General features: G+C 40.3%; 2 protein-coding genes across 2 annotated transcripts in view; both read left to right on the top strand.

The window, feature by feature from the left end:
- Positions 1-1,804: 1,804 nt before the first annotated feature.
- The window catches only part of LOC142339397 (gamma-enolase-like), a 38,817-nt gene continuing 17,469 nt past the window's right edge, over positions 1,805-23,152 (top strand). The window contains exons 1-2 of the mRNA XM_075389413.1: positions 1,805-1,899; positions 1,973-2,149. Coding sequence (XP_075245528.1) covers positions 1,837-1,899; positions 1,973-2,149 — 240 coding nt within the window. The 5' untranslated portion in view covers positions 1,805-1,836. The remainder of the gene's footprint in view (positions 1,900-1,972; positions 2,150-23,152) is intronic.
- LOC142339396 (uncharacterized) overlaps positions 16,454-23,152 on the top strand; it is a 503,522-nt gene continuing 496,823 nt past the window's right edge. Inside the window, exon 1 of the mRNA XM_075389411.1 lies at positions 16,454-16,471. The gene's annotated coding sequence lies outside the window, so the exon portion shown is untranslated. The remainder of the gene's footprint in view (positions 16,472-23,152) is intronic.

Genomic DNA, 23,152 nt, shown 5'->3' on the forward strand with positions numbered 1-23,152 from the left:
CTTTGCATTCTAGATTACAAGTACCACATGGGTACTTCGTTGATTGAGTTCTAGCTTTATCTCCCATTTTCAAAGAGTTCAAGTGTTCAAGAGTCCAAGCCCCTTCATAACGGTTAAGGTTGCGAAGGCACTTTTATTTAAAGAATTTCGTAATCGTTTGAGCCCCTTCCTACCAGTTAAGGTTGTTAAGGTTGCGCAGGCACTCTAACAAAATCAAAATTAAACAACACACTTGTACTAATAACGAAAGATGAACAGATCGCATAACTGTACTACTTAGAAATCGTCAGAGCCCCTTTCTACCAGTTACGTTTGCAAAGGCACTCCAACAAAAACAAACAACACAATCAAACAATCAAAATTTAACTATTGAGCTGTTTCTTTCCTCAGTTTCGCTCTTTCTCTCTCCTTCTTTGACGGCTTGTTTTTCTTTGGCTTGCACCGTTTCGACCTCTTCTTCTCGTCACTCTTGTAAAGGCTTTTCAAGTACTTTCTGTGCCGCCAAACAGTTGAGAGCAATCGGGCTTCAAGTTCAGTGGACGGGTGGGGTTTGTTTTAGGTCGTCTAAAACTTTGAAATCTTTACTCTTGCGATGGGATAGAAGGATTGTTTTAACGTCTAATATGTTAATTTTGCTCTCCAGCAATTTGCGAAAAATGTCTTGGGCTCCTTCACGTCTACAATACACAACGGCTTCGATTCCATGACTGAATTCACGCAGTATTTCGAGTAACTTTTCAACACTTATGGCCCTGTAGTTGTTGCTTTTATGTTTGTTTATCGAATAACTGATAACGTCGTGCGAAATTATAACTTTGAGTTTTCTGGCAAGTATAACCTGTCCTCTCAGTAGAGTTTGTAACACCTTCAATGGGTTGTTAGCGTTCTCGTCGAAGCTGAGCCCTCCAAGACTGTAACTTCTGCCAACTTATTCACTTCTGAATTTGCAGGGTATCCTTTTGATTGTAGCATTCAGCGAGCTTGCACCAATTATGTAAACCATAAATGCCGGCCTCTGAAATCCCTTTCAGGAAAAGGGCTCTCAATAATCCGGTCTTTTCAAACAAACAATGAAATTAATAGTTTTAATAAGTATACACTAAGTATACACTAAGTTACTTAGTTTTGAATACACTAAGCAAAAGTTTACCAGAGAAAACGAAAGTCTTACTTCTTAATGCAATAGTAATAAGTCATCTACAATATTCCGCTCTAATTCTTAGGGTTGCAAAAGTCATCACTCACAATTTTAGAAAAACAATTAAATTGGGGAATAAAAACCATTTTTAATAGGAGAAAATACGATCGGTCTACAGATCTCAAACTTCGGAACATAATATTACCAGTTTCTTTTCTCTTGAAATATCATTGCTCAAAATATTTTTTTCGCTTACTCAGCAACGATCTTCCAGCATATAAAATTGAACCTGTCTACCATGAGAAAACAACATGACAGGTCAAAAAAATAACGTTCGATATAAGAAAGAACATTAAGTTTTTAACTGATTCTTTTATTGCACAAGCCATTCCAATTTATAATAGTATGCCTTCTAATATTAGACTGAAAACAACATCGAAAGCTTCCTTAAAAAAAGAACTGAAAGAATATTTTTGGAAAGAATTTTTGAAGCACTTATTTTTTAATCTTCATGATGTACATATAAAATTGTGAGAACATTTTATGCTCGCATTTTAGGCCATTTTGTAATAATGTAAGGTCAAATTTTTAGTTCAGTAATTTAATGATTTTATAATTTTACATAATGTTATATTCTTAACTTTTTTATGAAAATCTTGAAAGTTTGTTACGAGTAAATTAATTTTAGATCACTCAGAATGCCTATTCAGTCAATCAAAGCGAGACAAATTCTCGATAGCCGTGGAAACCCGACTGTTGAGGTAGTGTTTTTTTAAATAGTGGTCAGTTGAATGGTATATAACCTTTCTCCTCAGAGATCGTTAATTGAATTAGGTCGACCTCACCACCGAGAAGGGAGTGTTCCGCGCAGCAGTACCCAGTGGTGCTTCAACTGGTATTTATGAGGCATTAGAGCTGAGAGATAAGGATCCGAAGTGCTACTTGGGAAAGAGCGTGCAGAAGGCGATTGACAATATCCACAGCACGATTGTACCCGCTGTTGTAGGGATGGTAAGATAAAATTACGCTCACAGTTTCAACAAAATGTACGACGCAAATTTAGCTCCAGGAATAAGTTAAAAATCATGTTTTTCGCTAGCAGTCGATCGGTCATTTCTTTATCTCAAAATTAATTCAACTCAAACATAAAAATGGCTTCCGAAATCATGAAGTGTTTTGTTTAATTATGAATGGTTTCCGAAGTCATGAAGGGTTCTTTTTCAAGTAGAACTTTGTTAATAGTTTATCCATCTGCAGACATCCTTTGCTTTTTCTCTTTTTCTCTATTTCCTCATCTATAAATAAATAAATAAAGGGCCGTGTACATCATCCGGCATCGATGGATGTAGGTCAGAAAATAGGGGATGATGAGTAGCACTTAGTAGCCGGATGCTGCACTCCAAGCTGTTCCCCTCCAGACAGTGTAAAGACGGCTCAGTCAAAAAAATAACTAAAAAGTGGAGGGGAAAAGCACCTATATATATATAGCACACATAAGGAACTGGTATAGAAGGATTAAAATAAAAATAGAATATCAAGGAATAAGCAAAGGAATAAAGTTAAGCAGCCAAACACTCAGTGCAGCCTTCCCTCCTCCACGACGGCGCTAATCGAAGTCTCACTGAGAACACGAGGCTCGAGGGCGCGACATCCCCTCAAGCAGAGAACACAGCTCCTCAGAAATGCGAAGCTGATTTTCGTTCGGATGTAGCTTATAGTGTCGGCGTACGGCTCTCCGCATTTTTCGCTGATCTTGGTTGCGAGTTGTTTCATAACGCGCGATGCTGATGGCCCAGCACCGCCCGAGCAATCAAAAACCATTGCGTTGAAGCTGCTGTGTTCAGTTTCGCGGATCCGCTCTTCGTACTTATTTCGCTTGATGCTCTCGTGATACTTGTATGCATCTTTTATGGTCTTAGGTCAGCTGTTCGCATGAGGGTTGAAAATCTTCACATCGGAGAAAGTGCGATAAAAGCGGGAGCCCCACAGATCGTTTGCCTTGATGTCCAGTCGAGCGTCATCATCAGAAATGGTGGAATTACCAGTAGTGGTGGTTTTGGCTCTATCTGGACATCGTGGAAACGTCATCCATCAGGTTTGCAAACACGTCTCTGATTTCGTTGTGTCGTAGGTGTGTATACCCGCCTTTGGCGCAATGTAGGGCATGTCTGAGGCTAAATTCTTTCCCGCATGGGCATTTGGCTGGCGTGTTCTTCGCTTCCCAGGTGTACCGAAGTGCGATTCCATCAAGGAACTCAGTCTTCGTGAGGTAAAAACCATGTTTTGATAACGGAAGCGCGTTAAGCCAGCTGGATGCTCCTTTCTCCGAGGCCAGCTGGATGGTATACTTCATTTCTGGTATTGTTTTCGATTCTTAATTTTTTCGAGATGAGTTCACGTAGCTTTCTGTCTGAGACTGATCTTGGTTTGTTCTAATTCACATTTTTGAATTTTGAATGAATCATTATTGAATGACGCCAATGGACTTGAGAGTTCAATTGATTGCTCAAGATTTTTGTGAAGATCTTGTGGGAGGGCGATGTTAAGCCGACCCATTCTGAGAGGGAGAGAAAAAAGTTCTTTCCTCTTGGATTATTTCTTTGCCGACGATGTTCGGTATGACTCGGCCAAGCTGCTCCTCCACCTTGTCCAGAACCCCGTCCATGGAAGCTGTAGTACGCGAGAGGAAGCTCAACTTCTGTTGAATCCCCTTCGTCAAACATGCATAGGTATTCTGGGGAGAGGTGAGAGCAAATTGACCAAGTCTGTCCAAACTTTTTGTGTATTCAATTTCTGCATCTTTCAGGAAATTTGTACTGGCCTCAGAGCTTCCGATAACTGATCCCAGGATTCGAGCGCCCTGCATGATTTCCACATTTGTGCCTGCAAACACAGTTGACGCTTGGCGTTTGCCTCCTGGCTTGAGTGAGCTTGTACCAAGCTGAGTGTACTTGGGACCAAGCTGAGTAAGCTTGCCGAAGAGTGCCCTGATATCTTTCAACTTACCGACGACGCTATCATCATCAGCATCCCTTTTTTGTGTCAAGGAATCATTGTTAAGACTTGTTATTAGTGGTGGGACTCTGATTCCATACATTGCCATCGCGAGGGGATCGCCTTGTGTTGTACCTTCCTGAGACAAATTGGTCAACTTACCGATGTAGAGATTGGACAGGTGGCTATAGGACTTCTGTAAGCAACATGCAAAGATGGGCATAAGGCTTTCACTTTCTAATACTGTTCGTCTATTGAGCACATTAAATGCGTTTTTGGCACCAATTAATAGAATTGCTTCGTTTTCGGGATCATCAAAATTGTGGCGAAGCAAATGTATGCATGTTCTATGCCGCATTTCTGGGCCAGGCACAGCTGCATGTTTCCACCGAGGGATGTTAGTGGTAGTAGTAGTAGTCTAAGACTTCAATTACCTTCTGAGGATATAAACAAGGATGATGATACAAATGGTATAACAAAGATAAAAATGATATAAATTATGTAACAGCTAGAAAAACATTAATTAAACAGAGAGTCATGCTATACAGAAACTACATCTACACCTAAGGTACCATGTGCAAGATAAGTCAAAATCATATTTATCATTTCTCATTGCCATTAGTAGTTTTTGAGTTGCGGTTTTGGATTTGCAAGTATCCTTGAAAAAATTGATGCTGACATTAATTAAATCCGCGGCGTCATTTATAATACGTTCAACTCTGAAGAAAAACGATTTTTCTGTACATCTTTTCTTAGCTCGTGTGAGCGCCAGACGTTCACGATCAAGTGTTCGTAGGTTTAAATCCTTTGAGTCCAACTTGAAAATTTTGTCAAAAGATATGCAATTCTCGTTGTTTAAGATTGCCGTAAAAACACGTATGTCACGCTCGATGAGTTGATAGCATATTGGCAGAGAGTTGGATAATTTTAGCAGGGAGGAGTAGTCATTGTAACCAAAGCACCATTGCAGGCCATGGATATTGAGCTGTTCTAACTTCCGTAGATCAGAAATTTCAGGAAACCAAGCAGGGTATCCATATAGAAGAACCGATAAAACACATGCCTTGAGTAAATTGAATTTAACTCCAGATGGAAGGTTGAACGGAACACTGTGCTTCAAGTAATTGAACGATCGACGAGCTTTTACTATTTTTGTTTGAATATGTAGACTCCATTTCAACGTTTTGGATACCTCAATTCCCAGATCCGTAATATTATCAAGCGAAGGAATCTCGACATCACCAAGAAGTATATTATCCAATGACATTCTACTAATATGTAAATAACCGCTTTTAGCTGAATTAAAAGACCAATAGTTACAATAAGCCCATAACCGCAACGAGCATAGATCATTTTGAGCACTATTCAAGCAGAATTCGCCATGGCAGAGCAATTTCGTGTCGTCAGCGTAGCAGAAAACTTTTGATACTTCGGGTACGTCAATCATATCATCAAGAAAAATTAGTCAAAACCAAATTGAATAATTTTCGAAAGCAGCGTGGAGTGGTCCACAGAATCAAAAGCTTTGCTGAAATCTAATTAAACAACAACTTGTTCCACGTTTCCGTCAAAATTCAGATATAACTCATGCAGAAATGTGAGCAATTGCGTAACTGTAGAATGTTTTGCACGAAATCCATGTTGTCTAGGATTCAGCCGATCTTTAATCTTTGGATAAATAAACAGAAATAGAATTTCCTCTAAAACTAAAGATAACCTCGGGAGTATTGAGATAGGCCGATAATTTTCAACGTCCGCTCGAGGTCCTTTTTTGTGAATAGGGGTAACATATGCACATTTCCAATTCTCGGGCCAAAATTGTGAATGAATAATATATGTGAAAACAATATGGACGAATGGTGCTAATGTATGTGCCGCTTTACTTAAAATAGTCGGCGGTATACCATCAAAAGCAGGAGTCGCGCTACTGGGGACCCTTAAAAGATAATTTTGAATTTCGTCAAGGCTGAACTGAACATCAGATAACTTGATCTCATTGCCGCACACAAGGTCATTCAATCGTATTTCAGTTTTCGGTTGAAAAACTGACTGAAAAAATTTGTTGAAAAGATTTGCTTTCACTGAGCCTTCAAAAGACACCTCGTTTTTGTAGAACATTTGTTTAGGGAAGAAACTTCTACCATTTAAACTATTCAACATAGCAAACGCTTCATTTGTATTAAACCTCTGTACACTAGTAACTCTGGATAAATGTCCAGGTGTGAGACCTATTGGTATTGGTGAAGTAATGCGTCGCATCACCGGACCCATAATCGTCGACTGCATCAGGCAAGATCGAACTCGGTGGAAACATGCAGCTGTGCCTGGGCCAGAAATGCGGCATAGAACATGCATACATTTGCTTCGCCACAATTTTGATGATCCCGAAAACGAAGCAATTCTACTAATTGGTGCCAAAAACGCATTTAATGTGCTCAATAGACGAACAGTATTAAAAAGTGAAAGCCTTATGCCCATCTTTGCATGTTGCTTACAGAAGTCCTATAGCCACCTGTCCAATCTCTACATCGGTAAGTTGACCAATTTGTCTCAGGAAGGTACGACACAAGGCGATCCCCTCGCGATGGCAATGTATGGAATCAGAGTCCTACCACTAATAACAAGTCTTCACAATGATTCCTTGACACAAAAAAGGGATGCTGATGATGATAGCGTCGTCGGTAAGTTGAAAGATATCAGGGCACTCTTCGACAAGCTTACTCAGCTTGGTCCCAAGCAGCTTGGTCCCAGCTTGGTACAAGCTCACTCAAGCCAGGAGGCAAACGCCAAGCGTCAACTGTGTTTGCAGGCACAAATGTGGAAATCATGCAGGGCGCTCGAATCCTGGGATCAGTTATCGGAAGCTCTGAGGCCAGTACAAATTTCCTGAAAGATGCAGAAATTGAATACACAAAAAGTTTGGACAGACTTGGTCAATTTGCTCTCACCTCTCCCCAGAATACCTATGCATGTTTGACGAAGGGGATTCAACAGAAGTTGAGCTTCCTCTCGCGTACTACAGCTTCCATGGACGGGGTTCTGGACAAGGTGGAGGAGCAGCTTGGCCGAGTCATACCGAACATCGTCGACCGGTCTACACTCGAGGACCGGTCTACCGTCTATGAGATCGGTAGGTGCGAGCACGCCGCTTGTGTGCTCATCCGAAAGAACGCGAATAGCATTACTGATCTTACCACGAGACATGAAATCGTTTAACATCTTGAGGTCAGAGTTTTGCTTTTTGTTCCTTGAATTCATTCTCATTTGGATTGCCTTTGCTTCACAGAACAGTTTTGAGAAATTGCAGCTGTTCCATGCTCGCAGTCTACGCTTGATGGTCTTATTGTTCGATCCGTCGTCCGTGTTCTTTGTTCGACTGAGGGTTAGGTGGGGAAGTATCATACAGAGGGTCAGAGATGTATCGGATCTATCCGTGTTTACGGCAATCGGGGAGAGGACACTGTGAAGGGCTTCGACGAACTGTTCCCCTGTTTTGTTCTTACCGAGCGTGAAGAACGAGGGCTTCCATGTGACGACCAAGTGGTATATTTGGCGCTCTGTTACCGCGTGATGAGGCTGGAAGTTGTCCCAAAAATTATCCGATGGTGCGGCGACGGAACGTTCGTGGGGGTGCGATTTTGCAGGATCTATGAGTGCAGTGTCGGTAACGGTCAAAGCCTTGTGTGTTGCCGGCGCTGCGATTGCTGTTTCGGTGGCTGCAGTGAGCTCAGAGCAGCTTTTGCAGCTGAAATTTTTGGTCCAATCTTTCGCTGCGGCTAGACCACAGCATTTCACGTGAAAATATTTATAACACGTATGACACCAGACGCCTCCCCTACGTAGGGACCCTTGCGGAGTGGACAATGGATATGATCAGCCATCAGGCTACGTGCTAGGAGCGGGGAAAGCTGCACTGAGGGTGACTAGATTATACAGGAGAGTAATAACAGCAACGATATTTAAAGTATTGAATGATGTTAAACAGAATAATAGTGAAAACATGGTCGATGAAGTGAAAACATGGTCAATAGTGAAAACAGACGTCTTTTGCTGCTAAATTCTGCAGTTTGATGAAAAATGAATCTCCTACTATTTTTTGTTCAGATACTTCCATATAATTTTTGTAGGAGTAACCTTTGCTGTGGATTTTATATATTTTTTAATAATGAAAAAGATGTAAGTTAATGAAATCTTGGTTCACAACCAATTATTATTATTATTTTCTTGGATTTTGGAGAACATGTAAGAAGCACCAAAGAGAAATTACAAAAGCGAAGTAGCATACTGGAAAAGATTGCTGGTAGCGACTGGGGCTGCACAAAGAGACACTCTCAGTGACTTACAAAGCTATTGGTCGGAGCGTCCTGAACTACGGTGCTCCCATTTGGGCTTCCACAATCAGCATTACTAATTGGAACCATCTGCCAATGCACCAAAACATTGCTCTTCGCGCAGTTACTGGCTGTGCAAAAATATCTGACGTCAATGACTTACACAATAAGGATGAAATGCTGCTTGTCAAAGCTCAAACTGAAATGTTAGCAGAATAATTCCTAGCCGGCAGTTATCAGAGCCATCGTGCTGATCACGAAGCAACCTCTTCAACCAGTTTTCGTCCCATGAGACCAAAACTAATAACAAGTCTTCACAATGATTCCTTGACACAAAAAAGGGATGCTGATGATGATAGCGTCGTCGGTAAGTTGAAAGATATCAGGGCACTCTTCGACAAGCTTACTCAGCTTGGTCCCAAGCAGCTTGGTCCCAGCTTGGTACAAGCTCACTCAAGCCAGGAGGCAAACGCCAAGCGTCAACTGTGTTTGCAGGCACAAATGTGGAAATCATGCAGGGCGCTCGAATCCTGGGATCAGTTATCGGAAGCTCTGAGGCCAGTACAAATTTCCTGAAAGATGCAGAAATTGAATACACAAAAAGTTTGGACAGACTTGGTCAATTTGCTCTCACCTCTCCCCAGAATACCTATGCATGTTTGACGAAGGGGATTCAACAGAAGTTGAGCTTCCTCTCGCGTACTACAGCTTCCATGGACGGGGTTCTGGACAAGGTGGAGGAGCAGCTTGGCCGAGTCATACCGAACATCGTCGACCGGTCTACACTCGAGGACCGGTCTACCGTCTATGAGATCGGTAGGTGCGAGCACGCCGCTTGTGTGCTCATCCGAAAGAACGCGAATAGCATTACTGATCTTACCACGAGACATGAAATCGTTTAACATCTTGAGGTCAGAGTTTTGCTTTTTGTTCCTTGAATTCATTCTCATTTGGATTGCCTTTGCTTCACAGAACAGTTTTGAGAAATTGCAGCTGTTCCATGCTCGCAGTCTACGCTTGATGGTCTTATTGTTCGATCCGTCGTCCGTGTTCTTTGTTCGACTGAGGGTTAGGTGGGGAAGTATCATACAGAGGGTCAGAGATGTATCGGATCTATCCGTGTTTACGGCAATCGGGGAGAGGACACTGTGAAGGGCTTCGACGAACTGTTCCCCTGTTTTGTTCTTACCGAGCGTGAAGAACGAGGGCTTCCATGTGACGACCAAGTGGTATATTTGGCGCTCTGTTACCGCGTGATGAGGCTGGAAGTTGTCCCAAAAATTATCCGATGGTGCGGCGATGGAACGTTCGTGGGGGTGCGATTTTGCAGGATCTATGAGTGCAGTGTCGGTAACGGTCAAAGCCTTGTGTGTTGCCGGCGCTGCGATTGCTGTTTCGGTGGCTGCAGTGAGCTCAGAGCAGCTTTTGCAGCTGAAATTTTTGGTCCAATCTTTCGCTGCGGCTAGACCACAGCATTTCACGTGAAAATATTTATAACACGTATGACACCAGACGCCTCCCCTACGTAGGGGACCCTTGCAGAGTGAACAATGGATATGATCAGCCATCAGGCTACGTGCTAGGAGCGGGGAAAGCTGCACTGAGGGTGACTAGATTATACAGGAGAGTAATAACAGCAACGATATTTAAAGTATTGAATGATGTTAAACAGAATAATAGTGAAAACATGGTCGATGAAGTGAAAACATGGTCAATAGTGAAAACAGACGTCTTTTGCTGCTAAATTCTGCAGTTTGATGAAAAATGAATCTCCTACTATTTTTTGTTCAGATACTTCCATATAATTTTTGTAGGAGTAACCTTTGCTGTGGATTTTATATATTTTTTAATAATGAAAAAGATGTAAGTTAATGAAATATTGGTTCACAACCAATTATTATTATTATTTTCTTGGATTTTGGAGAACATGTAAGAAGCACCAAAGAGAAATTACAAAAGCGAAGTAGCATACTGGAAAAGATTGCTGGTAGCGACTGGGGCTGCACAAAGAGACACTCTCAGTGACTTACAAAGCTATTGGTCGGAGCGTCCTGAACTACGGTGCTCCCATTTGGGCTTCCACAATCAGCATTACTAATTGGAACCATCTGCCAATGCACCAAAACATTGCTCTTCGCGCAGTTACTGGCTGTGCAAAAATATCTGACGTCAATGACTTACACAATAAGGATGAAATGCTGCTTGTCAAAGCTCAAACTGAAATGTTAGCAGAATAATTCCTAGCCGGCAGTTATCAGAGCCATCGTGCTGATCACGAAGCAACCTCTTCAACCAGTTTTCGTCCCATGAGACCAAAACTAAATGATACCACGTTAAGCAACACTAAAGCATTTAAATCGCAAAGTTCTGCGCACAAAAATGCTCAAAAGTATCCACCGACACACGGTCCATACTCCGTGTGTCTTTGTCAATGGATCACTAACTTCAACTACAAACCAATGTTTCGCTCTTTTGAATAGCTTGAAGGATTCCCCCATTCTTAATCACATGTTTTTCAATAGTAAAACAATTGACGAAAATGAAGTACCCGAATTTTTCAATATTTTTTTTGCATCAAATTTCAATGACAAAGTCTATGATGTTGACACCACATTTGGTGATAACATAAAGTTAGAACACGTTGTCTCATTTTTTTCTGTTGAATCGATTATAAAAGATATCGTCAAAATCAAGGAATCTTCCGCTTTGACCCACGACGGTTTCCCACCAAAATTCTGAAGAGTGCACCTTATCTATTTGGTACACTGTTTTATCCTTTGTTCTGTTCAGTTATATTATGCCGTACGTTTCCGGCAATTTGGAAGGTTGCTCGTATCACTTCGCTCTTCAAAGGTGGTTCTCGCAACATTATTAAATTTTATCGGCCAATCAGCTGACTTCCAAAAGTATCCCTGCTGTTTGAAAGAATTATATTCAATTATCTTTATTCATGCTTGAGAAAGGAGCTTCACCCACAGCAATTTGGCTTCCAGTCGCACAAAGGAGCAGTCTTGCAACTTTTGGATTACCTCGAAAAAGTTTTTAGCTGTAAATCTCAACACAAGTTTGCCATTCATTTTGACTATGAGAAGGCCTTTGATAAGGTCTCACACACTATCTTGGTTGAAAAACTTCGCCGCTTTAAGCTTGATGGGAATGTTTGCACACTTTTGGAGTCTTACCTTTGCAACAGGTATCAATTTACACAAATCAACAGGTCGAAACTTCTTTCATGTCTTAGCGGTGTACCGCAGGGCACCGTACTGGGTCCCTTTATTTTTGGGTTTCGTGAACGATTTACCGAGCATTTTCCTTGATTCCATGGTTTGGTTGTTTGCAGATGACATTAAAATACTTTTCACCAACCTGAATTTCCATGACGATCTTTGGCTTCTTTATTCTTGGAATATCTACAATGGAATGATTGCAAATGCATGTAAGGCTAAATGTTTGCACTTTAATGGCTCAGCTAAGATTTCTACGACACAGCATGAAGTACTGGAAAATGTCTCTTCACAGAGGGATCTGGGTTTATACATCATTAATGATCTCAAATGGGGTTTGCATGTTACTTCTAAACTCTGTAAAGCTCGACAATGTCTGAAAGCGAAAATACCTTTCAATACTCCGTCTCCTGTCAAGCTCCACCTTTACCGGAGCCTTGTCCCCTCCGTACTTTTATATTGGTTTCCTGCGTGGTATCCCGATGTATATATGCTTAAAAAATTAGAGAAATTCCTGCGTTCCTGCTTCTTATGGATATTTGGACGAAAATCATCTTACCTGAAGCAACTTAAAGACAACAATTTTCTGCCATTCTGCTATTAACTCGAATATATTACTTTCTCTTTTCTATCGCAACTGGTGTTAGATAAGTACAACTATGATAACTCACATTATGTAGTATTTCAGGAGCCTTCCCGGTGTTTGCGCGGATCATCCACAAATGTCCTGCAATTAAAGAACCACCATAAACACGCTAGCATCTCATTCTTCGGTCGTTCAGTATTAATGGCCAACTATTTGTTCAGAAACAAAATCATCGATGGATTTGACAGTTACAACAAGAAAGCTCTGAAGAGCTACCTCATGCAAAAAACATTCGATCCAGAAATTACATGTGTCTTCCTCATTTGCTTTGTCTGTAAATCATTCAAACTAATCAAGAGTATATGCTAAAATAATAATGGTTCACGAAAGAGAAAAGTCTTTCTCTCTCTCGGTTGAACCAAGACAGCAAGCAACTAGGTACACCTCCACCAAAGATAGCAGAAGAACAAACGGTGCCACGAATTGCACGTATGCGACTAGCACAACTGAGAACTGGATACTGTCCCCTGCTAAACTCTTTACTTGAGTAGGAACTTTGACAATGTTGATAATCGCTGTCCCAAATGTGATGTAGACCCACATGACGTAAACCACATTTTCAACTGCAGTAAGAAAACCACGGACCTGAAAGTGATTGACTTGTTGGAAAGACCAGTAGAGGTAGCCAAATGGCTGGACTTAATTCCTACACGACCACAATGCACAGAATAATCCTCCTTCCTTGCCCCTTTCCTCTGATGTTGACGATGTCCCTCCTGGTCCCCTAACCCGGGAATGTCATTCACCATGGCGTAGATGCAGAAAGGTCTCCGCACCACGAGCCAGTTGTGGTGTCAGTCATACACTACTACTAATACAACTGGGGTACCAGTTAAAAACGGCAATAAGCGCCTGTATCCCGCCAAAATTATCTGCGAATTGCAGCTACATTATTTTTATTTTTTATTTTTATTATTATTATTATTACCTTCTATGAAAAATCTTTAAAAGTTTTTCCCTTTTCTGCCGCCCCACCAAATTGTTCCCGCCAATGATTTTACAGCCCATACAGTAAGACAACATTTATCTCCCACTCTGTGGGTGATACATCAAAAACTCATCAGTAATGATTGTTGTGATCAGTAATGATTAGCCTAATTATTGTGATAAACTTATTAAATAGTTTCATGTTGGATATGTTGGTGTTGGCTCTCTAGTTACTGGATTCTGTCCCCGGCACACTAGTCCCATTTGGTACGCAGATCCGTGCCCACACCATCAACACACCACTTGTCTTGTTCCTTTACCCCACACCCTTTAGCTGCTTACGATGCGTCATCTAATTCTGCTTGACAAGAATCCTGGTGTCCGACCTATAGGAGTAGAAGTTTTGCGGAGAATAATTGTGCGATGTATTTTAGCGTGTGTTAAACAAGATGTGCACTTTCTAGGGGGCAATACCCAGCTGTCTTGGTCAAAAGTACGGCATAGAGCATGCCATTCACATGCTGAGACTTTTTTTAGTGAAGACAATAACGACGCACTACTACCGATTAAAGCTAAAATGCTTTCGACCAAATGAATAGAAATCTCGCACTTCACAACCTCTCCATGCAGTGTCCTTCTCTCACAAACGCTTTGAATAACTCTTCCAGCACCATCTAAGCTGTTTGTCGAGAAATACAGAATTTTGACTCCAGAAGGGACAACTCAGGGCGATCTCCTTGCTATAGCTATGTACAGCATAGCCACATTACCGCTGATTAGCGGTGTTCAAACCGGCAATATTGTACAGAAGTGGTATGCAGAGGATGGCACCGCTGCCGGAAAACTAACGGAACTCCGAGATTTTTTCGGTCGCCTTTGTTTTAGTGGCAAGCCTTACGGATATCTGCTGAACGATCCTAAATGGGAGTTAGTGGTTAAACTGTGGAAGAACCTGGAAAGGCGGGAATAATCCCTGCCAAAACTGATGCCGAAATCACTAAGCTCTCACGTTTTTTAGGCTCTGATTGGTGATAGCTCATCGTGCTCTGATTTTGCCCTTGCTACCTCTCGTAAATATGAGTTTATGCTCGAGAAACTCATCATTTGCGCAAACATCGCCGCAGAATGTTCACAGCCGCCTAACCAAAGGCTTCCAACAGAAACTTGACCAGCTCAACCGAACAACGCGCGCCTTAACCGACGCCCTGACAGCCGTGGAAACAACTCAATGAGAAACTTATACCAGCCATAATTGGTATCGAAACCCCGGATGGAACCCCTCGAAGTAGTTACGCCCTACCCTAGCGCCACGGTGGGTTGAATTTAGCCAACCCGACTGCAAGTACACGTAATAACTTCGACTCGGTTGACCTCTCCAACCCCCTAAACAACCCTGACCCTATCCAGGCTGAGCTCGTTCAAAAAAGTTTGCAACGGGATATAAAAATGGCCCGAATTAATGAAAAGAAAACCAAGCTAGATAGTCTAAAAGAAGCAATGAATCAATAGACAAAGTACTCATTGGAACTCTGCTTCACAAAATGGCGCTTCTAGCCGGCTAATTGCGCTGCCACTCAAAAAGTACAATTTCTGCCTAACCAAGTTGAGTTTTGAGATGGACTAGACGATTTCGATATGGCCGCGAGTTATCGAAAACGCCAATTACTTGTCCATGTGGTGAAAAGTTCAACAGCACGCATGCCCTCCACTGTGCATGTTACTTCTAAACTCTGTAAAGCTCGACAATGTCTGAAAGCGAAAATACCTTTCAATACTCCGTCTCCTGTCAAGCTCCACCTTTACCGGAGCCTTCTCCCCTTCGTACTTTTATATGGGTTTCCTGCGTGGTATCCCGATGTATATATGCTTAAAAAATTAGAGAAGTTCCTGCGTTCCTGCTTCTTATGGATATTTGGACGAAAATCATCTTACCTGAAGCAACTTAAAGACAACAATTTTCTGCCATTCTGCTATTAACTCGAATATATTTCTTTCTCTTTTCTATCGCAACTGATGTTGGATAAGTACAACTATGATAACTCACATTATGTAGTATTTCAGGAGCCTTCCCGATGTTTGCGCGGATCATCCACAAATGTCCTGCAATTAAAGAACCACCATAAACACGCTAGCATCTCATTCGGTCGTTCAGTATTAATGGCCAACTATTTGTTCAGAAACAAAATCATCGATGGATTTGACAGTTACAACAAGAAAGCTCTGAAGAGCTACCTAATGCAAAAAACATTCGATCCAGAAATTACATGTGCATTCCTCATTTGCTTTGTCTGTAAATCATTCAAACTAATCAAGAGCATATGCTAAAATAATAATGGTTCACGAAAGAGAAAAGTCTTTCTCTCTCTCGGTTGAACCAAGACAGCAAGCAACTAGGTACACCTCCACCAAAGATAGCAGAAGAACAAACGGTGCCACGAATTGCACGTATGCGACTAGCACAACTGAGAACTGGATACTGTCCCCTGCTAAACTCTTTACTTGAGTAGGAGCTTTGACAATGTTGATAATCGCTGTCCCAAATGTGATGTAGACCCACATGACGTAAACCACATTTTCAACTGCAGTAAGAAAACCACGGACCTGAAAGTGATTGACTTGTGGGAAAGACCAGTAGAGGTAGCCAAATGGCTGGACTTAATTCCTACACGACCACAATGCACAGAATAATCCTCCTTCCTTGCCCCATTCCTCTGATGTTGACGATGTCCCTCCTGGTCCCCCTAACCCGGGAATGTCATTCACCATGGCGTAGATGCAGAAAGGTCTCCGCACCACGAGCCAGTTGTGGTGTCAGTCATACACTACTACTAATACAACTGGGGTACCAGTTAAAAACGGCAATAAGCGCCTGTATCCCGCCAAAATTAACTGGGAATTGCAGCTACATTATTTTTATTTTTTATTTTTATTATTATTATTATTATTATTATTATTATTGTTAACATCAATATTACTATTGTTATTATCAGATCAGTTGGAAGAGAACCACTCTCGCGACCTTCTATGAAAAATCTTTAAAAGTTTTTCCCTTTTCTGCCGCCCCACCAAATTGTTCCCGCCAATGATTTTACAGCCCATACAGTAAGACAACATTTATCTCCCACTCTTTGGGTGATACATCAAAAACTCATCAGTAATGATTGTTGTGATCAGTAATGATTAGCCTAATTATTGTGATAAACTTATTAAATAGTTTCATGTTGGATATGTTGGTGTTGGCTCTCTAGTTACTGGATTCTGTCCCCGGCACACTAGTCCCATTTGGTACGCAGATCCGTGCCCACACCATCAACTCACCACTTGTCTTGTTCATTTACCCCACACCCTTTAGCCGCTTACGATGCGTCATCTAATTCTGCTTGACAAGAATCCTGGTGTCCGACCTATAGGAGTAGAAGTTTTGCGGAGAATAATTGTGCGATGTATTGTAGCGTGTGTTTAACAAGATGTGCACTTTCTAGGGGGCAATACCCAGCTGTCTTGGTCAAAAGCACGGCATAGAGCATGCCATTCACATGCTGAGACTTTTTTTAGTGAAGACAATAACGACGCACTACTACCGATTAAAGCTAAAATGCTTTCGACCAAATGAATAGAAATCTCGCACTTCACAACCTCTCCATGCAGTGTCCTTCTCTCACAAACGCTTTGAATAACTCTTCCAGCACCATCTAAGCTGTTTGTCGAGAAATACAGAATTTTGACTCCAGAAGGGACAACTCAGGGCGATCTCCTTGCCATAGCTATGTACAGCATAGCCACATTACCGCTGATTAGCGGTGTTCAAACCGGCAACATTGTACAGAAGTGGTATGCAGAGGATGGCACCGCTGCCGGAAAACTAACGGAACTCCGAGATTTTTTCGGTCGCCTTTGTCTTAGTGGCAAGCCTTACGGATATCTGGTGAACGATCCTAAATGGGAGTTAGTGGAAGACCCTGGAAAGGCGGGAATAATCCCTGCCAAAACTGATGCCGAAATCACTAAGCTCTCACGTTTTTAAGGCTCTGATTGGTGATAGCTCATCGTGCTCTGATTTTGCCCTTGCTACCTCTCGTAAATATGAGTTTATGCTTGAGAAACTCATCATTTGCGCAAACATCGCCGCAGAATGTTCACAGCTGCCTAACCAAAGGCTTCCAACAGAAACTTGACCAGCTCAACCGAACAACGCGCGCCTTAACCGACGCCCTGACAGCCGTGGAAACAACTCAATGAGAAACTTATACCAGCCATAATTGGTATCGAAACCCCGGATGGAACCCCTCGAAGTAGTTACGCCCTACCCTAGCGCCACGGTGGGTTGAATTTAGCCAACCCGACTGCAAGTACACGTAATAACTTCGACTCGGTTGACCTCTCCAACCCCCTAAACAACCCTGACCCTATCCAGGCTGAGCTCGTTCAAAAAAGTTTGCAACGGGATATAAAAATGGCCCGAATTAATGAAAAGAAAACCAAGCTAGATAGTCTAAAAGAAGCAATGAATCAATAGACAAAGTACTCATTGGAACTCTGCTTCACAAAATGGCGCTTCTAGCCGGCTAAATGCGCTGCCACTCAAAAAGTACAATTTCTGCCTAACCAAGTTAGAGTTTTGAGATGGACTAGACGATTTCGATATGGCCGCGAGTTATCGAAAACGCCAAGTACTTGTCCATGTGGTGAAAAGTTCAACAGCTCGCATGCCCTCCACTGTGCAAAAGGTGGGTACACTCTCTTTGGCCCTAACGAAATCCGAGACACGTTTGCGAGTGTGATGAACGAGGTTTGTTATGATGTCGAAATAGAGCCAAAGTTTCAGTCGCTTCAAGATGAATTCTTTCCACACAAAACCATATGCACTGATGACGGCGCTTGACTGGACATCAAATCGAAAACTGGACTCTGGGAAACTCGATTCTCTGGGACTTTTTTCGATGGCAAAGTTTTGAACCCACTCGCATCTTCATGCACGAAAACCATCAAAGATGTATACTCTATCAGGAACAGCCTAAAAAACTAAAAGTGGCCTGCACCGGTGATGATGGCCCCTCCGCCATCAAAGTTATGAAAAAGCTACCCGAAAAAATAGCCGTCAAGAGGAACGAGCGATACTCAGACGCCATCAGCCGAATCCAAACCAAGGTAAGTTTCGCACTCCTGCGAAGCTGTCTCTTTTGTCTCAGGGGATGTAGAGCCCTCAAGAAGTCATAAACACCCGCCGATTCTTCTGTGTCTGCAATTGTTGAAGGAGGACTATAGGGTTCATAATTCACTCGCCTCTAATTCTTTGGTTTCTTATTATCCCTGACTACCTCCGATTTGTTCAACTAATTTTTCTAGACAATGCTAAGGGCAGCTATTTGATTCAGCTTAGGTCAATGACCTTCGCTATATATCCATTGTGTTTGCCTTCTGTTTGACAATGTTATGAGCAAATACTTGATTTTTAAATCTTTTGATGCTTCATTGTTTAATTAACATTTTATTTAGTTTAGTAATGATTGTCTCCGTTCATCGGGTGACAAATTTTGAGGCGCAAAGAGCTTGGGGACCGTTCACCGATCCTCTTCTAACAGGTCTTTGTGAACCACTCTGAGATAAAAACAACGAAACTAGACCAGTCGTCTTTCTTAACGGAGAATCCGGATTGGCGATCCGGATTTCAAACACGGCATCTGTATTGGTAACCGTAAATGACCAAACAAATTGACAAGATTTTCAATTTGTAGCTTTGTAGTTCTGAGTTGACCGTTGCTGTGGTGCGTCTAGTAAACCAGTCTTAAATATAACTTTGCGTACGTTTTAACTTTCTTTTTACGACAACTAGCGGGCCCGAATAGTAATTTTAAAATCCTCACTGAGGCCGAACGTAGACTACCCCGTATTGTATCACCCCTTCTGAATTTTCTCACAAAAATGTTTTTAAAGTAGCTGTCGTACCTGTCCATTCCATACCTGAGCTGTTGTTATGAGGGTCCCCACTTTCTGACTGGAATCTAACTCCTATTGACAACCTATTTTCAATGTCCGAGACCTTTTTAAAAAATAAGAGCGAAAGAAATGTTAAAACATTCGTGAATCAACTGCATCACAAGATTGACAGTTACTTCCCTTTGTTTTCAATGAAGCCTGCTTTATGGGATTTTCTCCGGAAAAATTGAAGGTTGGAATTGTAAATCACAATTTTTTTTTCATCCATTGCAATTAGGATGCGTTTTTTTGTTATGTTTTTTGAAGGCTTCAGATTCATCCACTTAATTTTTAGTGAAATTTTAAACTCAAATGTGATCAAAGAGCTCCCGGAAATTTTAATTTTCTCCATCGGAATCACTTTGGTGCCTGAATAATTAGATGAGGCGTTATTAATGCAGAAGTAATGGATTCATGATGGGTGACATAGTCTCGTAGGCAACACGATTTTTGCAAATAGTCTTGTAGAGACATGGCCATGGGCTCATATCATGATATCTATCGATTAGAGGTTTAAAAATAATTAGGAATATACAGATAATTGGAAATACGTTTGAATATTTAATCTGTAACTTTTCTTCAATAGCCGCACAGTGATAGCTGGGGCTACAGATACTTAATCAAAATATAACATCTCAGCCTTTGATAAAAAAAGAAGTTTTTTACTATCTTTTTGAGAATGCAGACCTACGAAGCTGTTGCGGCTATTTTCTGGCAATCTGCCACCTATGTTTTCTTTTTCTTGATTGATTAATTCTTGTTGTTTTAATTATAGCTGCGAAGCTGTTAGCTGAGCGGAGCTATATTGCGGTGCTCTTGGTTTTTTTACAATTCAAAAAATTTGAATTGTATTGGGGCGCTGTCTTTTTTTAAAAGATCTGTTCACACATTTTCATGATTTTTGACGTCAAACTGGAGTAGTGATTTTGGTCACGCCGAAACAGGAAATGGAGCGAAAAAGCGAGTGGTTTTGCGGCGTGATAATTTTTGCTCTAATTTTAAAGTAAAGTGGGAAGACGGTGTTTGAAAATTCGCTTTCTCGCTAGTGGTTTCTTGTTCACATGCGGCAATTTCATTTTGATTTTCAGTATTTTTTTTCAATTTTTTGGATCGGATTTTTTCTAAGTGTTTTTCCAATCCATTCGTAGTTCATTCTAGGACTAGTTTTTTTGTTACAATCAGATTGACATTTCTCGCTGGTGGTTTTTTGTTCTCGCTATCGGCATTGATATTCTGTTTTTGTTTTTTTGATGTGATTTTTTAGAAATAGTTTTACCAATTCACTCATAGTCCGTTCTAGTTCTAGTTTTTTTTTGTTTAGTCAATGAAAATTCTTTGCATTGTACGTCAGGAATTGTCCTGCTATGTTTTTGGTTTCGTCGTCTGACGCTCTTTTTCGTTTTACATTTGTTCACACATCAAAGCAGAAAAGTCAAATTTTATGAATGACTTCTTCCTCTCGTTAACGGCGTTTGCGCGTGTGACGTCATTTCTCTTTCTCTCTCTAGCAGGGGTTTTAAGGCCTTTGCGTGATTCGATTTTGATCATACGTGACTTACCTCACTCAATAAAGTGACATTTCCACTTTAAAACTTAAGTTTAATTTGAATTATTTTAAGGTCAAAGGAACTCATATGCAGTAAAGGTCCCTAATAGAAGGCTTCTGCGAAATGAATTTCAACAAGCTTCATTAATTTATCGCTGAATGGTTTTTACCTAGCTTTTTGTGAGGCGTTGACTTTTTTTAGATGTATCTGTTTCTATCTCTATTATACTGCACGCAAGTCTATTCTTTCGCAGCTATTCCGGCAATCTGACGGCTATATTTTATCTTCTAATCTATTTTTTTGTTTTATTTTTCTAGTTTGTTTAATAGGTTTTATTAGTGTTTCTCTTACTCATTTTCTGTTCAAGAATAACCATAATATTGAGTCTTTTCTGTCTCTTTTAATATGAATAAATCTTCGATAATTATTCTTTTCCGAATACATTCTTTTATCGTTAGAAAGATTTAAATCTAAGCTAAATTTAGCTGAACCCATAATCTAAGCTAAACCCATAATCAAAAATTAATATTTAAAAAAATATTCAAGAAAAAACATAGTAAGTCATTTTTTTAATCATTTATAAGTTTAATGATTCTTTCGTAATTGTTATTTTTGAATGCATTTTGTATCATTCGAAAGAATAAAACCTAATTTTTCTGAACGAATAAAAGCTAAATTTTGATACCACATAACCCATAGTCAAAATAATTAAATTTTAATTTATTGAAGAAAAATTTTATCTATTATTTTTTTTAACAGGTAAATTGAAAATAACCCAGGGGTTAAATATTACAAGTTTGAAATTATATAAACAAAATTAGTACAATGTTAAAAATCAAAATTTGTGGTTCCGGTTTTTATAGGTAAAAATAACTTTTGAAGCCACCAACGTTCCTTTCCAACGTAACCATTTTGAATTAATGGAGCAGATGCTGTTTTAACATGCGTTTAAACTTAGAGCGTGATCTGATAGTCCGGACTTCACGCGGAAGTTTATTCCATTTTTGGATGCTTCTTTTTTGTAATGATCGACTGCTCAACCTTAAGAGAATTAGCTGTTCAGTTCTGTTGTTTTTTCTTACAAAGACATTACCACTTAGAAAAAAACTCTCAGTGCCGTCTGGTTTCAATAATGATATGTCATTCCTAAGTTTTGAAACACTCATCTGGCTTATTAAAAGTTCTGCAGGCAAAGATATGCTAATCTGTCAGATATTGCTAAGATATCTGTAGATCTCTCAAACTTCTTTTTCATATAGCAATTTTTAATTCCCCAATTGATTTGTCGATGAATTCGCTGCATTGCAGAGAAATTCAAGTTCTGAAAAAATAGAGCACTGAATGTTAAATGAAAAAGGACTAGGGATTTGAATAGCATCAATCGTGCTTCTTAGAGGTAACTGATAACGTAAAAGGTATATGGATCTAATCGCTGTGGCCATATTTGATAGGACTTTGTTGATTTGTACATGAAATTTAAATTTAGAATCAATTATTATACCCGAGTATCTGCAGTGATCTTGTGGTTTAATTTCTTGTCCCCGAAAAACTATTGGATCAAAATTTTCATTTTCCGTTGAGACGCAAAGAAGTTCAGTTTTACCGGTATTCATGGTTAATTTGTTTTGCTTTAGATAATTATCTGTTTTCTCCAGTTTTTCAGAAACACATTTTTTCCAGTTCGATGACATTGTTTCTGCTAAAACGGAAACTTGTGTCATCAGCAAATTTAATTATGTCGAAGTATCCTTGTACCATTTCTCGAAAATCATTAATGTAGAGATTAAAAACTAGTGGCCCTAAAACTGTTCCCTGTGGAAGACCATGATTTGTTTCCAACCATTCTGAGTAAGCATCGTTTATCTTAACACACTGCTTTCTGTTTTTAAGAAATGAAGCAAATAATTCAATTGCACTTTCTGAAAAACCGTAAGCTTCAATTTTTTTGAGAAAAATTTCTTGCGATAAAATTAAATGCTTTAGCTAGATCAATAAAAACAGCAACTGAAATTTTTAAGTTATCATAGTTTTCTTGTAATGCTTCGATTAAGCGTAAAATAGGATCTGTAGAAGACTCATGTTTTTGAAATCCAAACTGTGTACTGTTCAAAATTTTTTCTTTTTGTATAAATTCGTTAACCTGATTGCGAAGTATACGCTCAAAGAGTTCTGCAAACATTGGAGTAATTGAGATAGGCCTATAGTTCTCGCAAATTTTTACGTCCCCTTTTCTCTAGACGGGACTAATGAAAGCAAGTTTTAAATTTTCCGGGAAAATATTTTGACTAATGCATGTGTTAAAAACAAACTGCAAATGGGTTCCGATTGGAAGCTTTGCTGCCTTGATTGCTCAAGCATTAAAAACGCCT

This window comes from Convolutriloba macropyga, chromosome 5 (assembly GCF_964194025.1).
Source record: "Convolutriloba macropyga chromosome 5, txConMacr16.3, whole genome shotgun sequence".
Taxonomy (NCBI): domain Eukaryota; kingdom Metazoa; phylum Xenacoelomorpha; order Acoela; family Convolutidae; genus Convolutriloba; species Convolutriloba macropyga.